Raw genomic sequence first — 19,289 nt, 5'->3', positions numbered from 1 at the left:
AAAAAGAAGCAATCAATCTCTCCTTGCACAAACTGGCTCTACAGAGGCAAGATGTCCACCTCCTCCTCATCGTCCGATTCATCACCCCTTTCACTGTGTACATCCCCCTCTTCACAGATTATTAATTCGTCCCCACTGGAATCCACCATCTCAGGTCCCCGTGTACTTTCTGGAGGCAATTGCTGCTGGTGAATGTCTCCACGGAGGAATTGATTATAATTCATTTTAATGAACATCATCTTCTCCACATTTTCTGGAAGTAACCTTGTACGCCGATTGCTGACAAGGTGAGCAGCTGCACTAAACACTCTTTCGGAGTACACACTGGAGGGAGGGCAACTTAGGTAGAATAAAGCCAGTTTCTGCAAGGGCCTCCAAATTGCCTCTTTTTCCTGCCAGTATACGTACGGACTGTCTGACGTGCCTACTTGGATGCGGTCACTCATATAATCCTCCACCATTCTTTCAATGGTGAGAGAATCATATGCAGTGACAGTAGACGACATGTCAGTAATCGTTGGCAGGTCCTTTAGTCCGGACCAGATGTCAGCACTCGCTCCAGACTGCCCTGCATCACCGCCAGCGGGTGGGCTCGGAAATCTTAGCCTTTTCCTCGCACCCCCAGTTGCAGGAGAATGTGAAGGAGGAGCTGTTGACGGGTCACGTTCCGCTTGACTTGACAATTTTCTCACCAGCAGGTCTTTGAACCCCTGCAGACTTGTGTCTGCCGGAAAGAGAGATACAACGTAGGTTTTAAATCTAGGATCGAGCACGGTGGCCAAAATGTAGTGCTCTGATTTCAACAGATTGACCACCCGTGAATCCTGGTTAAGCGAATGAAGGGCTCCATCCACAAGTCCCACATGCCTAGCGGAATCGCTCTGTTTTAGCTCCTCCTTCAATGTCTCCAGCTTCTTCTGCAAAAGCCTGATGAGGGGAATGACCTGACTCAGGCTGGCAGTGTCTGAACTGACTTCACGTGTGGCAAGTTCAAAGGGTTGCAGAACCTTGCACAACGTTGAAATCATTCTCCACTGCGCTTGAGACAGGTGCATTCCACCTCCTTTGCCTATATCGTGGCCAGATGTATAGGCTTGAATGGCCTTTTGCTGCTCCTCCATCCTCTGAAGCATATAGAGGGTTGAATTCCACCTCGTTACCACCTCTTGCTTCAGATGATGGCAGGGCAGGTTCAGGTATTTTTGGTGGTGCTCCAGTCTTCTGTACGCGGTGCCTGAACGCCAAAAGTGGCCCGCAATTCTTCGGGCCACCGACAGCATCTCTTGCACGCCCCTGTCGTTTTTTAAATAATTCTGCACAACTAAATTCAAGGTATGTGCAAAACATGGGACGTGCTGGAATTTGCCCAGATGTAATGCACGCACAATATTGCTGGCGTTGTCCGATGTCACAAATCCCCAGGAGAGTCCAATTGGGGTAAGCCATTCTGCGATGATCTTCCTCAGTTGCCGTAAGAGGCTGTCAGCTGTGTGCGTATTCTGGAAAGCGGTGATACAAAGCGTAGCCTGCCTAGGAACGAGTTGGCATTTGCGAGATGCTGCTACTGGTGCCGCCGCTGCTGTTCTTGCAGCGGGAGGCAATACATCTACCCAGTGGGCTGTCACAGTCATATAGTCCTGAGTCTGCCCTGCTCCACTTGTCCACATGTCCGTGGTTAAGTGGACATTGGGTACAACTGCATTTTTTAGGACACTGGTAAGTCTTTTTCTGAGGTCTGTGTACATTTTCGGTATCGCCTGCCTAGAGAAATGGAACCTAGATGGTATTTGGTACCGGGGACACAGTACCTCAATCAAGTCTATAGTTGGCTCTGAATTAACGATGGATACCGGAACCACGTTTCTCACCGCCCAGGCTGCCAAGGCCTCAGTTATCCGCTTTGCAGCAGGATGACTGCTGTGATATTTCATCTTCCTCGCAAAGAACTGTTGTACAGTCAATTGCTTACTGGAAGTAGTACAAGTGGTCTTCCGACTTCCCCTCTGGGATGACGATTGACTCCCAGCAGCAACAACAGCAGCGCCAGCAGCAGTAGGCGTTACACTCAAAGATGCATCGGAGGAATCCCAGGCAGGAGAGGACTCGTCAGACTTGCCAGTGACATGGCCTGCAGGACTATTGGCTTTCCTGGGTAAGAAGAAAATTGACTCTGAGGGAGTTGGTGGTGTGGTTTGCAGGAGCTTGGTAACAAGAGGAAGGGATTTACTGGTCAGTGGACTGCTTCCACTGTCGCCCAAAGTTTTTGAACTTGTCACTGACTTATGATGAATGCGCTGCAGGTGACGTATAAGGGAGGATGTTCCGAGGTGGTTAACGTCCTTACCCCTACTTATTACAGCTTGACAAAGGCAACACACGGCTTGACACCTGTTGTCCGCATTTGTGTTGAAATAATTCCACACCGAAGAGCTGATTTTTTTTGTATTTTGACCAGGCATGTCAATGGCCATATTCCTCCCACGGACAACAGGCGTCTCCCCGGGTGCCTGAATTAAACAAACCACCTCACCATTAGAATCCTCCTTGTCAATTTCCTCCCCAGCGCCAGCAACACCCATATCCTCATCCTGGTGTACTTCAACACTGACATCTTCAATTTGACTATCAGGAACTGGACTGTGGGTGCTCCTTCCAGCACTTGCAGGGGGCGTGCAAATGGTGGAAGGCGCAAGCTCTTCCCGTCCAGTATTGGGAAGGTCAGGCATCGCAACCGACACAATTGGACTCTCCTTGGGGATTTGTGATTTCGAAGAACGCACAGTTCTTTGCTGTGCTTTTGCCAGCTTAAGTCTTTTCTTTTTTCTAGCGAGAGGATGAGTGCTTCCATCCTCATGTGAAGCTGAACCACTAGCCATGAACATAGGCCAGGGCCTCAGCCGTTCCTTGCCATTCCATGTCGTAAATGGCATATTGGCAAGTTTACGCTTCTCATCAGACGCTTTTAATTTTGATTTTTGGGTCATTTTACTGATCTTTTGTGTTTTGGATTTTACATGCTCTGTACTATGACATTGGGCATCGGCCTTGGCAGACGACGTTGATGGCATTTCATCATCTCGGCCATGACTAGTGGCAGCAGCTTCAGCACAAGGTGGAAGTGGATCTTGATCTTTCCCTATTTTTTTAACCTCCACATTTTTGTTCTCCATATTTTAATGCACACAAGTAAAAGGCACCACAGGTATACAATGTAGATGGATGGATAGTATACTTATGGACGACGAGTGACGACACAGAGGTAGGTACAGCAGTGGCCTACCATACTGCTATATACAGTATAATGGACCTGGTGGACACTGTCAGCAGACTGCGTTTATAGTATAAAAAAAAAGACACCACAGGTATACAATGTAGATGGATGGATACTTAGTATACTTATGGACGACGAGTGACGACATAGAGGTAGGTACATCAGTGGCCTACCGTACTGCTATATACAGTATAATGGACCTGGTGGACACTGTCAGCAGACTGCGTTTATAGTATATAAACGGAGAGGACGCCAGCCACGTCCTCTCCCTATCAATCTCAATGCACGTGTGAAAATGGCGGCAACGCGCGGCTGCTTATATAGAATCCGAATCTCGCGAGAATCTGACAGCGGGATGATGACGTTCGGGCGCGCTCGGGTTAACCGAGCCATACGGGAGAATCCGAGTATGGCTCGGACCCGTCTAAAAAGGGTGAAGTTCGAACCCGCTCATCACTACTGTATATATAAGACATTGATTGACAGGCAGCATGCCGTTTCTGATCTCTTGATAATGAAGGATCTGTTTTGTGTGTGTAACGCATCATTTTTACTTTTTAAGATTACTTGCCAATGAGTGTTCCCAATCTCCTTAAAATGATTTGTCCTGTAATGCCGCCCAGTTACCCCAGGAGATGTGGACGCCTCTCACAAGTTTGTATAAAAGAATGGAGGTTGTGCTGAATTTATAGCTAGGTGGCAGATCTATCAAAGGTAAAAGATTGCTCCATCCTTCATAAATGGCTGTTTGTATAAGGTTTAGGCTTCAGCGTTATATATGTTATTCCTCACCACCTGCATTGCTTAGGCGGTGGCCAACGCAGGGGCGCTCCTGTCAGAGTTTCGTCACGCAAAGCTTGGGGAATCTACTCGCTGCAAATAAATAAAAGACAGCAATGCTTTCAACCTTCTGGGGATGGTGATTGCAGGGCGAGATAGGTACAGGAATAAAAAATCCACTTAAAGCCATTAAAAAATAATAATCAATTTTACACTTTTTTTTTACACTTTTTTGTTTCCTTCATTTTATATAATCTATATTGGAAGCACCAGACTAGGGCATAAACTACTATGAGTCAGTGACCAATGTGGGTAATTCAGACCCGATCGCTGCTGTGCGTTTTCACACAGCGGGAGATCAGGTCCAAACTGCGTATGCGTATGCACCGCAATGCGTCGCACGGTTACAAAGCGGATCGCCGCTCAGCGATGGTTTTGTGTGACGGATCTGTTCGCACAGGTGTTCGCAAGGAGATTGACAGGAGGAAGGCGTTTGTGGGTGGCAACTGACAGTTTTCTGGGAGTGGTTGGAAAAACTCAGGCGTGTCCAAGCGTTTGCAGGGCGGTTGTCTGACGTCAATTCCGGACCCGGACAGGCTGATGTGATCGCAGCGGCTGAGTAAGTCCTGGGCTGCGCAGAAACTGCACAAGATCTGTTTGTACAGCTCTGCTACACATGCTATCGCACACTTGCACAGCTAAAATACACTCCCCCTGTAGGCAGCGACTAACTGATCGCAGTAGTGCAATCAATTCTATTAAATTAAGTTGTTTGTTCTGTATATGATAGATAAGAAGGGAATAATGTAGGATATCTTGGTTTAGAATGCACTGACACAGGTAATCTATAATGATGAGTCTACTAAAATATATCTCTTTTGCCACAAAAAAATAGTTATAAGGAAAAAACTGGTATTTCTTTGCCTTATTTTATCTACATGGAAGAAGTACAATAGATCCGGACCCTCCTACTTAAGAATATCATGTATCAGATGGCAGAGTTTGCTGCTGTTTAAGGGATAGAGAGGAATCTCTTGGTACATCCAGAAGATAGGTATCCCTGTGTGAACAGGTCGTACCAAATAACAGTCAATCCCATTTTAACAATAAATTAAAATGTCTTGGGAGTTCAATATAAAAATATAGTTTTGCCTTGTAAATGTTTGCAGCTTTAAGAATACGGCTATTCTCGGACTAAGGGGGTCATTCAGAGTTGATCGCTCGCAAGAAGCTTTTAGCAGCCGTGCAAATGCATTGTCGCCACCCACTGGGGAGTGTATTTTTGCTTTGCAGAAGTGTGAACACCTGTGCAGCAGAGCGCCTGCGAAATCTTTTTGTGCAAAACAAGACCAGCCCTGTAGTTACTCTTCGTGTGCGTTGATTATAACGACGGAGGGACGGCTTTTGACATCACACACCCACCCAGCCACGCCTGCGTTTTTTCCCGCAACCCCTGTGTTTTTCTAAGCATTCCCTGAAAATGGTCAGTAGACACCCAGAAACGCCCACTTCATGTCAATCTTCCTGCGTTCGGCCTTGTGAGTGGAATGATTGTTACACTCTGTACAAACCCACGATGCTCATTGTACCCATACGATGCGCCTGCGCATTTCGGTGCATACGCATCCGCAGAAATGCCGATTTTTTTCCTGATCGCTGCGCTACGAACAACGGCAGCTAGCGATCAACTTGGAATGACCCCCTAAGTCCCAGACCTCCAGCAATTTGGACTCTATTACAATTTACTCAAAGGTTCCTGCTATCCAAGAAAAAATATTTAAAAGTGTCAACATGATTTTGACATGAAGAGAAGTTGCTTAAACCTATAACGCGTTTCGCGAGTGCACTGCTCACTTCCTCAGACTGGGTTATTTACATTTAAATTCAAATAAGATGTATCAATAAAACATTAATATTTTTATACAATTTATATTAAAAATATCAAATAATTAGAAATTATGTAGAACTAATTATTGAACATATTCACAAGGGGGCTCAATAGGAATAAGCCAAATGAAACATTCATTGGTAACTGATGGTGATTCAGTTGGAGTTAATTGGAAGAATTCTCTATATGAAATATCTAGAAGTTATAACAATGTAAAAGAAAACATGATACATTGTTTCATACTGTAGCAATGGTGTAAATTGATACTGGTAATTCAGGTGACTCCACACTGTTAAAACAATTTGACACAATTTTATGACACATCAATTGTATTTCTAAGAGGCTTCTGAAGGGGGTGTAGTCAGTATCTCGATGGTCTGAATCCCAACATCGGAATTCTGACGGTTACAATGCCAACAAATCCAGACGGTGAGTTTTAGGGTTAGTTTTAGGCTGCGGGAGGTGACTGTTAGGGTTACGCTGCAGGTGGATTAGTGTTAGGGCTAGGTTTCGGGTTAGAATGTTCAACAGGAGCTGTTGGCATTGTGACATAAATATCAGTAATCTATCTGCCATACACCCCACCCCCACCCCACCTCCATCATCTGAACCATCCATAGTGAGAGACAGCAGCCAAGAAATAGTACCAAACATACGGTAATATTATCACACAGCATGGCACTGCACATGGTCAATCAGAGGCTTTTTTCACATGCAATCACATCTGCAGCTTCATTACACACCTTCATTACTCATTACACACATTGTTATTCATTACACACATCATTACTCATTACACACCTTCATTACTCATTACACACATCAGTACTCATTACACACATTGTTATTCATTACACACATCATTACTCATTACACACCTTCATTATTCATTACACACATAATAACTCATTACACACATTGTTACTCATCACACACCTTCATTACTCATTACACATTGTTATTCATTACACACATCATTACTCATTACACACCTTCATTACCCATTACACACATTGTTATTCATTACACACATCATTACTCATTACACACATCATTACTCATTACACACATTCATTACTCATTACACACATCATTACTCATTACACACATTGTTACTCATCACACACCTTCATTACTCATTACACATTGTTATTCATTACACACATCATTACTCATTACACACCTTCATTACCCATTACACACATTGTTACTCATTACACACATCATTACTCATTACACACATCATTACTCATTACACACCTTCATTACTCATTACACACCTTCATTACCCATTACACACATCGTTACTCATTACACACATCATTACTCATTACACACATCATTACTCATTACACACATTGTTACTCATTGCAAACATCATTACTCATTACACACCTTCATTACTCATTACACACCTTCATTACCCATTACACACATTGTTACTCATTACACACATCATTACTCATTACACACATCATTACTCATTACACACATTGTTACTCATTGCAAACATCATTACTCATTACACACCTTCATTACTCATTACACACCTTCATTACCCATTACACACATTGTTACTCATTACACACATCATTACTCATTACACACATCATTACTCATTACACACATTGTTACTCATTGCAAACATCATTACTCATTACACACATTGTTACTCATCACACACCTTTATTGCTCATTACACATTGTTATTCATTACACACATCATTACTCATTACACACCTTCATTACCCATCACACACATTGTTACTCATTACACACATCATTACTCATTACACACATCATTACTCATTACACACATTGTTACTCATTACAAACATCATTACTCATTACACACATTGTTACTCATTACACACCTTCATTACTCATTACACACATTGTTATTCATTACACACATCATTACTCATTCCACACATCATTACTCATTACACACATTGTTACTCATTACACACATCATTACTCATTACACACATCATTACTCATTACACACCTTCATTACCCATTACACACATTGTTACTCATTACACACATCATCACCCATTACACACATTGTTACTCATTACACACATCATTACTCATTACACACCTCATTACACACATCATTACTCATTACATACCTTCGTTACTCATTACACATATTGGGGGTAATTCAGACCTGATCGCTAGCAGGTGATTTTTGCTGCCCTGCGATCAGATAGTTGCCTCCTACAGGAGGAGGGTATTTTAGCTGTGCAAGTGTGCAATTGTATGTGTAACAGAGCTGTACAAACAAATCTTGTGCAGTCTCTGCGCAGCCTAGGACTTACTCAGCCGCTGCGATCACTTCAGCCTGTCCGGGAGCGGATTTGACATCAGACACCCGCCCTGAAAACGCTTGAGCCTGCCTGCGTTCTCCCGGACACTCCCTGAAAACGGTCAGTTGCCACCCACAAATGCTTTCTTCCTGTCAATCTCCTTACGAATGCCCATGCGAATGGATCCTTTACACAATCCCGTCGCTGACTGGCAATCCCCGTTGCAGCCGTGCCGGCGCAGTGCGGTACATACGCATGCGCAGTTCGGATCTGATTGCCCAGCAGTGATCAGATCTGAATTAGGCCCCTTGTTACTCATTACACACAACATTACTAATTACACACATTGTTACTCATTACACACAACATTACTCATTACACACATTGTTACTCATTACACACAAAATTACTCATTACACACATTGTTATTCATTACACACATCATTACTCATTACACACATTGTTACTCATTACACACAACATTACTCAGTCATTACACACATTGTTACTTACTACACACATTGTTACTCATTACACACATTGTTACTCATTACACACGTCATTACTCATTACACACATCACAGAAAACAAATGATGAGCACTGTAATTAATTCATGAGATACTTAACCTTCTTCCTGCAGCTGGACTGATATATTTAATTCACATTGTACTTTCGCTTTCAGCAAAATATATATCTGTTCCTCAGCAGTAACTGTGTCTCCAGAATAAACCTAAGTGAAGAAAGTACACAAGTGACAACAGTTATTTTTCATTGAAGTAGTTACACCACCAAACATTAAATATGCAATGACATTATAAGGGTATGAGATACAGGTAGTTCTGTACGGCAATCAGTTTGCAGTTCCAAGAGTTTTTAACCTACCGCAGTACACGGCCAGGTAACACAGCACACTATAGAGTAAAGCTTAGCTGTACACATCCATAAAGTATATTAGAGCGTATAGACACGGGCCTTATCGCAGAGCCTGAAAAGTATCTTGTTCTAGGTACATACAGTACTACATAGTTTATATTTGGATGGTACACCACGTCACATTACAGATACAGTATATATCCCAGACCACAGAAGTTCATTTGTGAGAAATGTTTGCATCATCTGCGTATGCGCTGATCAATAACTGTGATGTCACACAACGCTCCTGTTGCAGGGGGAGCAGAAGTGATGGTAGTGGAGGAAAACATAGAGAGAACTCGTAGGGCTATAACACACACTCCGGTTTTTCCCGGATGGCAAAAAGCCGGACAAACTTTGTCCGGCTTTTTGCCATCCGGGAGAAACCGGCAGAGTCTGTCACACAGGACGGCTTTGAGCCGTGTGTGATGCTGTGCGCAGCATTAGACACGGCTTGGAAAAAAACCGTTGTGTGTGAAAGCTCCCCTTCACACACACGGTTCACTGGCTGCAAAGATGGCCAGGCGCCCGCCCGGCAGCCGGACCTTCCAGTGGATAGGTCCGGCTGAACCCGGCAGCCGGGCCGGGGCCGTGCAGTGTGTAAGGACACTACTCCTCACACTGTTCATTACAATGCCGGCACGGGAAAAAGCCATCCGGCTTGTTCCCGACCGGCAAAAGCCGGGTAGTGTGTTTTAGCCCTTATTCCCTGCTTTTCTCCATTTCGGCAGGTACTGTATGGGCTAAAACACACGAGCCGGCATTTGCCGGCTGGGAATAAGCCGGATGGCTTTTTCACGTGCCGGCATTGTAAAGAACAGTGTGAGGCTACAGGTCCTTTCACAGTGCACGACCCCGGCCCGGCTGCCGAGTTGCAGCCGGAACTATCCACTGGAAGGGCCGGCGCCGGACCGTCTTTGCAGCCAGTAAACCGTGTGTGTGAAGGGGAGCTTTCACACACAACGGTTTTTTCTCAAGCCGTGTCTGATGCTGCGCATGCGCACAGCATCACACACGGGTCCAAGCCGTCCTGTGTGACAGACTCTGCCGGTTTCTCCCGGATAGCAAAAAGCCGGACAAAGTTTGTCCGGCTTTTTGCCATCCGGGCGAAACCGGTGCGTGTGTTACAGCCCTATGGCCCCTTTCAAACTATCCATAACAGACCGGCACGGCAAACTCCCAGATGGCTTTTTGTCGTGCCGGGATTGTAATGTATACTCAGCCCCGATGGGTCCTTCCACGCGGCACGGTCGTGTTGCACTGAATAGTACTGCTACCGAGCCATGGCCGTGAAAGGCAGAGGATTTAGTGTGTGAAAGGGTAGTGACAGCCGGCAAAAAACTGTCCGGCTTTTGCCGGCTTTTTGCCGCCAGGACAAAACCGTCTGTGAGAAATAGCCCTAAGAGGTCTTGGCAGCGCAGCGATCAGATTAGAACTCTGCATGCACCGGCGCCGCAGTGCACCGGTGCATGGCTGACAGCTGACGACTGTCGTTGCCTAGCAATCGCCACCGCCTGATTGACAGACAGAGGCGGTCACTGGGCGGGGAGGGAGGGGGCGGCATGGCAGCGTTTGGCCGCCATTTTGTGGGCACGGTCCGGCCAACGCAGGTGTGGCCGGACCGTGCCGGGGCGGTGATGTCACGCACAGCCGCTGCGAGCCGGGCCGCAATGAGTATCTCCCGGCCAGCACGCAAAAGCTGCGCTGGCCGGGAGCTACTCCTGAAGCACAAAAGCATTGCCGCTGTGCGATGCTTTTGTACTTCAGCGACGGGGCAGGGACTGACATGTGGGGCGGCCTAGACCTGTGCTGGGCGTCCCCCCCACATGTCTGTGTTCCTGATCATAGCTGTGCTAAATTTATCACAGCTACGATCAAGTTAGAATCACCCCCATAGTGCCATCTAGAATAGGGTTACAGTATGTTTCTCAATAAGATATAAATACTGATCCTGGAATGTGTAAGGAACAAGTAAAAGGCGGACAAATCAGCTGTTTCCCGACACCTTATATATAACTAAACACAGAGGAAACAGAAGTATGGCATTCTCCAGCTAAAAGGTTGGAGAAAAGCCATCTTATTTTAGTTTATTAAATAGACCCCTAATAAAATAAAATACAAACACACGATCACATAACACAGAGGGTTTTAAAAAATGAAAAAACAGATTATAGGGAAAACTCACCTCAAATAGACAATGGGGGTCATTCCGAGTTGATCGCTAGCTGCATTAGTTCGCTCTGCAGCGATGAGGCAAAAAAACGGCACTTCTGCACGTGCGTATGCGGCGCAATGCGCATGCGCGTCATACTATTGCAATGAACGATGTCATTTCACACAGGGTCTAGCGAAGCTTTTCAGTCGCACTGCTGACCGCAGAGTGATTGACATGAAGTGGGCGTTTCTGGGTGTCAACTGACCGTTTTCAGGGAGTGTTCAGAAAAACGCAGGCGTGCCAAGAAAAACGCAGGCGTAGCTGTCCGAACGCAGGGCGTGTTCGTGACATCAAAACAGGAACTGAACAGTCTGAAGTGATCGCAAGCGCTGAGTAGGTCTGGAGCTACTCTAAAACTGCACAAAAAAAGTTTGCCGCCGCTCTGCGATCCTTTCGTTTGAACTTCTGCTAAGCTAAAATACACTCCCAGTGAGCGGCGGCATAGTGTTTGCACGGCTGCTAAAAGCTGCTAGCGAGCGAACAACTCGGAATGACAACCAATATACAGAAACTCACCATATCAACAATACTTTATCTTTCTGCTACTACTTTCCTAGAACTTTCTCCTTCTCCACTTGCTTCTAATCCACAACATTTTGGAGAGAAACCGCCACCATATATGTCACGTCAGGTTGCCATTTGCAATCCAATGGGATTGACGGCAGATTATGTTTAGACATCAAAACCGTCATTTTGCAAATGTTTGCAATTAGACATTAAAATCATTGTCAATCTGCGGCAGAATCCAGTAAGTCAAAACCAGGCCAAACTGCTGTTTAGTAAATTAACCCCCTATAGTAAATCTGTACAGGTGCCTGGTTCACTGGGAAATTCTGAGCTCATGATTGGCTGTGTCTTCGAATTAAACACATTGTCCATTGTTTTTCCAGTTCCCAAAACTCTGAAAACTGACATTCCCCATATGTTTCAAGGGTGTGGATTATTGGGTCCACCCTAACTAGGTCAACAGTCATAAGGTCGACCACTATTGGTTGACAGTGAGTAGATTGACACCTGGAATAGGTCGACGCGGTCATGAGGTCGACACAGAAAAGGTTGACATGGAAAAAGACCGACAAGTTTTTATATATTTATTTGGGTGTCGTTTTCTTCGTAAAGTGACCGGGAAACCCAATTAGCGCACCGTGTCCCCTCGCTGCGCTCACCATGCTTCGGATAAGGTGCCTCGCTGTGCTTGGCACAGGTTACTGTTCCCAATCATTGTCCATGTGGATAGTATAGCAAGAAAAAGTAAAAAAGAAAAAGAAAATTTGAAAACTCATGTCGGCATTTTCATGTGTCGACCTTTGTCATATCGACCTACTGACCATGTTGACCTAAAGACCATGTCGACATAATGCATATCGAGCAACAGTGGTTGACCTAATGACTGTCGACCTAAGTGATGTCGATCTAAAGACCGGATACCATGTTTCAAGCAAAACTTTCCAAAGCTTGTATTTGCTAAACATTCATATATAGTGGCAGATGCTCAATTAGCTTAGCGATGTCACTCAGGTGCTTGCAAGGGAGGGGTCTTTCTAAGCAAGAAAAGTGTGGCATACCTTTACATTCTATTAACACATCACTTACTAATTTCTTTACTAACACTATTTCTTTATTTTAATTACATCTCATTATCACTTTCTGTATATAGCTTTGGCTTCCTAACACTAATTTATTAACACTGTCGTTTTTTCATTGGTATGCTGCCCTGGGCTTTCTGGCTTATGCTGATTTTTTGGGTGCCGCACCCTGCACCTAGATATAGCGCTAGGGACCCCCAATATACAGAGACGCCTTGACGAGGCTTGGGGGCTCATTCATACATTTGCACAAATTTAAGTAATGAAGATCTCTGAATTCTAATATTGTGTAGGATGTAAATCTGGTTACTGATGTCATTTAGGGGTGCTGGGGGAAACAAAATGCTTTTATTTTTCTTACTTAGAAATACCCCTCCCTTGCAAGCACCTGAGTGATATCACTAAGTTAATTGAGCATCTGCCACTATATATGTCTTTTGTGAGAGGCAGATTGGATCCTGCATTAGGAGGAGTGGCCTCTGTTCGTGCGCGTTGCCGCCGTGCGTACGCATACACGCATGCTTCGTACCCAGGCCTTGCGTATGAACGCGTGGCAAGAGTATATACGGTAGCAAATGCATTCGCACAGAAAAGCCACAAAGACATTTTCAATATTTTATTCACATAGTGCATAATATACACATAGGGGGTCATTCCGAATTGATCGTAGCTATGCTAAATTTACTGATGTAATGTACTGATATATTTGGCAATAAACTGATTCTGATTCTAGTCAGACCACCAGCCTAAAGCCAATCCTCTCCTGAACATCTAGACCAGGCAACCCAGGCAGGTGGCTGCAACCGGCTCAGTGGGGGCAGCGAAGTTCCTCGCGGGGCTTTCTGGTGAAGACTACCAGTGGGGTTCTGGGTTTCATCAACCTCCTGGTACTAGTTGTGCCCATATTCCAGTAATCACCAAGGACTTATTGATTCTACAGTATGCGAAAGCACTATCTCCGGCCTCCCAGATCCAGTACAACAGTACCCAAAGGACCAGCATCTCTGTCACCAGTCCGAAGACATCCGAAACCCATAATCAGACTGTCAGTAATTACTCACCTCCCAAAGCAGTGTCTTCCATCAGGCTGTCACGGCCCAGTCTTCTGCAGCAGCATGTGTAGTAAGTATGTGTAAGTGTGTGTCCATGTATGTGTGTGTGTGTATGTATGATCCCCCACCCCCCACCCCCAGCAGCCCCCTACCCTGTAGAAAGATGTAGGGGAGATCACCCGGGAGCTGTGGAGACCACCGGACCAGCGAATATCTTTTATTTTGTTTCTCGCTCCACAGGGTTTTTCAAGCAGAAAACTCTGGATGCTTTTTTTTTAAAATTGGATACCGCAGATATCGGGATTGCGCATAACTGCAATAATCCAATATTGGGCGCGAGGTCCGCTAGGTTTTTTTGCAGTATAAACCTTGCACCCACAGTGTGACAAATTAATAAGATTAGCAAATACTGCATAATAATTCAGCAAATAGAAGAAAACACGCTAAAATAAAAATGTGAAATATTTCATGAAAAATATATTTAACTACTTGAAATGCGCATAGTACCTGAGATACAGCTCTTTCTACTCTTCACCAGCCAAGCCCATTTCTGATGAAGTGTAAAGTAGCACAGAATGGATGTTTCTACAATATAGCAAAAGGTACTTCATTTTTTCTTTTGTATGGTGCATACAATGTGCTATTCTGTAAATGACAGTGACGGGCGGTGAGGTCAATGTCTGGGGAGGCACCGACTAGTGTCAGAGATGCCTCACAGTGGCGTAACTACTGCCCCCGCAGTCCTCGCGGTGGCTTGGGGGCGAGGGGCTGCGGGGGCGCCACTGATTTACAGCAGACTGACATGCAGACGAGCGTCCGCATGTCAGTCTGCAGTCTCCTTCCCTCCGCCGCTTTTTGGAGGGACACGGAGGGCACACAGCGCGCATCCCTGTGTCCCTCCTGCTGCATCATCTCCGGCGGCCGCGGGTCTAATAGGGGAAAGTGCCGTCCGTGAGCTCTAATTGGCTCACGAACCGGCACTTCCCCCTATTAGACCCGCGGCCGCCGGAGATGATGCAGCAGGAGGGACACAGGAGAGACGAGCTCTGCCCTCCGTGTCCCTCCAAAAAGTGACGGCGGGGGGGGGGGGGTAAATATCTGGCACTGGGGGGGATATCTGGCACTGGGGGGGGGTATCTGGCACTGGGGGCATATATGGCACAGGGGGGGAGGGAGGAATATCTGGCACTGGGGCATTTCTGGCACTGGGGGGAATATCTGGCACTGGGGGCATATCTGGCACTGGGGGTGGATATCTGGCACTGGGGGGGGAATATCTGGCACTGGGGGCATATATGGCACGGGGGGAATATCTGGCACTGGAGGGGAATATCTGGCACTGGGGGCATATATGGCACGGGGGGAATATCTGGCACTGGGGGGGAATATCTGGCACTGGGGGCATATATGGCACTGGGGGCATATTTGGCACTGGGGGGGAATATATGGCACTGGGGGCATATCTGGCACTGGGGGCATATGTGGCACTGGGGGGGAATATCTGGCACTGGGGGCATATTTGGCACTGGGGGGGTATATGTGTACCTGGCACATGGGGGGGGGGACTATATTTGGCACTGGGGCATGTAAGTACCTGGCACCGTGGGGGAATATCTGGCACTGGGGACATATGTGGCACTGGGAGCACAGCCCTAGCAACAAGGACTACCTCCTAGCAACGAGCATGACACCCAGTGCATGAAACACCTGGCAACGAGCATGACACCCAGTGCATGAAACACCTGGCAACGAGCATGACACCCAGTGCATGAAACCCCTGGCAACGAGCATGACACCCTGAGCATGAAAACCCCTGGCACCGTGCATGGAACCAAGAGCATGAAACCCCTGGCAACGAGCATGACACCCAGTGCATGAAACCCCTGACAACGAGCAGGTAATTGAAAAGTAATTAGAAACCTTACTGTAGGACTTAATGTGTAATGGGCATTACGGTGTGTGGCATAATGTATCACGGACATTGCGGTGTGTGTCATAATGTGTCACAGGCATTACGGTGTATGGTATACTATATCGCGGGCATTGTGATATGTGGTATAATGTCTCAGGGTCATTGCAGTGTGTGGCATAATGTATCACGGACATTGCGGTGTGTGTCATAATATGTCAGGCATTACGGTGTGTGGTATACTATATCACGGGCATTGTGGTATGTGGTATAATGTTTCAGGGTCATTGCAGTGTGGCATAATACATAACGGGCATTGCGATGTGTGGCATAGGGTATAACGGGCAGGGCATTGCGGTATGTGTCACAGGCATTACGGTGTATGGTATACTATATCACGGGCATTGTGGTATAATGTCTCAAGGTCATTGCAGTGTGTGGCATAATGTGTCACAGGCATTGTATGTGCTATAATGTATCGGGCATTGCAGTGTGTGGCATAATGTATCACGGACATTGCGGTGTGTGTCATAATGTGTCACAGACATTGCATGTGCTATAATGTATCGGGCATTGCAGTGTGTAGCATAATGTATAACGGGCATTGCGATTCCTGTCATAATGTGTCACAGGCATTACGGTGTGTGGCATAATGTGTCACAGACATTACGGTGTGTGGCATAATGTGTCGGGGGCATTACAGTGTGTGCATATTGTGTCGTGCATTATTGTGTGCGGCATAATGTCTAAGGGCCATTGCAGTATGTGGCATAATGTATACTGGGCATTACTATAAGGAGGAAAAATGACAAATAATGTAAGGGGCATGAATCAGGATTATTTTTCTTTCCTGTGGTGGCCAACGTATGGGCGTGCAGGTTGCAAAACTGGGGTATAAGGTAGTCTTTTCCTGCAATGCCACGCCCCTTTATGTGAAACCACGCCCACTCCAACAAAACCACACCCCTTTTTTGCCTTCGGCGCGCGTATATTTATCCCTTTATTGCTCCCAATTATGGAGCATGAAGGGGAGGGGGGGGGGGGTGCCGAAGAATTTTTTGGCTTGGGGGAGAAAAATTTCTAGTTACGCCACTGATGCCTCACCTCTGTTCTCTCCCTGACAGTCCCTGTATTTCCAGCAGAGTGCTACAGACTAGATGAGTTTTGAATATAAAAATGATTAGAATAATACAAAGATGATATTATGAGTTATAAATGGGATACAGTTAAAATGCTGTACTGCCTCCGCAGCCTACCCTGACTGTACAGCACTGATGATAACTGACACTGGCTCTAACCAATTTATTTCAATTAGAATACATTGTAAATATAATAAGATGTATTAAGGAGTACAACATTTGACATATGTGTTTCTACATGCATTTGGCTTGAACAAGATAATTATGCCAAGAAAACGCCCAATTTTATCACAGAACCAGGGGGGTAATTCCAAGTTGATCGCAGCAGGAAATTTTTTAGCAGTTGGGCAAAACCACTTGCACTGCAGGGGAGGCCGATATAACATGTGCAGAGAGAGATAGATTTGGGTGTGGTGAGTTCAATCTGCAATCTAAATTGCAGTGTAAAAATAAAGCAGCCAGTATTTACCCTGCACAGAAACAAAATAACCCACCCAAATCTAACGCTCTCTGCAGATGTTATATCTACCCCCCCTACAGTGCACATGGTTTTGCCCAACTGCTAAAAAATTTCCTGCTGCGATCAACTTGGAATTACCCCCCATGTTCAATAAAATGCAAACTTAGCACACTAATAACTAGAGATGAGTGGGAGAACCAAACCCCCCTTAACATCCCGTTCTGAGACAGTTTCTGAGTCCGACTCGGGACTTCCTACCAGACTCAGAAACCAGAACGAGGCAAAACGTGGATTCTCACAGGTGTTGGATTCCATATAAACAGCAGCACGTCGCTGCCATTTTCACTCCGGACTTTGAGAGTGAGGGAGACAGACCTCTGTCTCTTTGTGGGTGGTGGTGTCGGGTGGGGTCAGCGTGTGCTCTCTAGGGGTGCTGTCCAGTCACTGTGATGTTAGGGGTGCTGTCCTGGCTGTCACTGGTGTTTCATGTGCTGCAGCTGTACATGGGTGTTGTGGCTGTCCTGGCTGTCACTGTGCTGTACAGGGGGCAGGAGCACTGTCCTCCTGTATGCAGTGAAAATTCAGTGGTGCAGTGAAATTAAATGTACACTGGCCCTGTCTTGTATACTGTAATAATTCTAGGGTGCAGTAAAATATTGTACACTGGCCCTGTCTTGTATGCTGTAATAATTCTAGGGTGCAGTAAAATAAATGTACACTGGCCCTGTCTTGTATACTGTAATAATTCAGGGGTGCAGTAAAATAAATGTACACTGGCCCTGTCTTGTATGCTGTAATAATTCAGGGGTGCAGTAAAATATTGTACACTGGCCCTGTCTTGTATGCTGCAAAAATTCAGGGGTGCAGTAAAATCAATGTACATACACTGGTCCTGTCTTGCATGCTGTAATAATTCAGGTGTGCAGTGAAAATAAAAGTACACTGGTCCTGTATGCTGTAAAAATACAGGGTTGATGCTGTTAAAATATTACACTGGCCCTGTATGCTGTAAAAATTCAGGGGTGATGTTGTTAAAATAAAAGCACACTGGTCCTGTATGCTGTGAAAATATAGGGGTGCTGGCCCAGTCTTGTATGTTGTAAAAATTCAGCGGTGCAACTGTTGTTAAAATAAAAGCACACTGGTCCTGTGTGCTGTAAAAATTCAGGGGTGCTGCTGTTAAAATAAATGCACACTGGTCCTGTATGCTGTGTAAATACAGGGGTGCTGTTGTTAAAATAAAAGTACACTGGCCCTCTATGCTGTAAAAAAATAAAGGGCTGAGGTGAAAATAAATGTACACTGGCCTTGTCTTGAATGCTGTAAAATTACAGGGGTGCTGTGAAAATACAGGGGTGCTGTGAAAATACAGGGGTGCTGGCACTGTCCACAGTTGCGATGTCTAGGCATGACCTTTCCAAGACTGTATGGAAAGAGGAGGCTCCTTCCACCTTTTGCACACCCTCTGCAAGTGCCTGGAGGAGCACCACCAGTCCAGTTGCTGATATTAAGATTGAGGATGTCACTGTAGAAGTACACCAGGATGAGGAGAATATGGGTGTAGCTGGCGCTGAGGAGGATGTTGACGATGATGATTCTGATGGTGATGTGGAGGCACCAGTGGAGACAGTTGTTGTCCATGGGATGAAAAAGCCCATTGTCATGCCTGGGCAAAATATGAAAAAAGCCACCTCTTTGGTGTGGAATTATTTCTCCACAAATCTGGACAACAGATGTCAAGCCATCTGTTGCCTTTGTCAATAC

At 45.6% G+C, this 19,289-nt stretch overlaps 1 protein-coding gene across 1 annotated transcript in view; it reads right to left on the bottom strand.

The window, feature by feature from the left end:
- The window catches only part of PTH2R (parathyroid hormone 2 receptor), a 377,187-nt gene that overhangs the window by 262,132 nt on the left and 95,766 nt on the right, over nucleotides 1-19,289 (bottom strand). The window contains exon 2 of the mRNA XM_063932706.1: nucleotides 8,880-8,982. Within this exon, the coding sequence (XP_063788776.1) occupies nucleotides 8,880-8,982 (103 nt within the window). The remainder of the gene's footprint in view (nucleotides 1-8,879; nucleotides 8,983-19,289) is intronic.

The sequence above is a fragment of the Pseudophryne corroboree genome, chromosome 7, assembly GCF_028390025.1.
Source record: "Pseudophryne corroboree isolate aPseCor3 chromosome 7, aPseCor3.hap2, whole genome shotgun sequence".
Taxonomy (NCBI): Eukaryota; Metazoa; Chordata; class Amphibia; order Anura; family Myobatrachidae; genus Pseudophryne; species Pseudophryne corroboree.
Note: the sequence above shows the minus strand (reverse complement) of the source record. Positions and strands in the feature narration are given on the sequence as shown.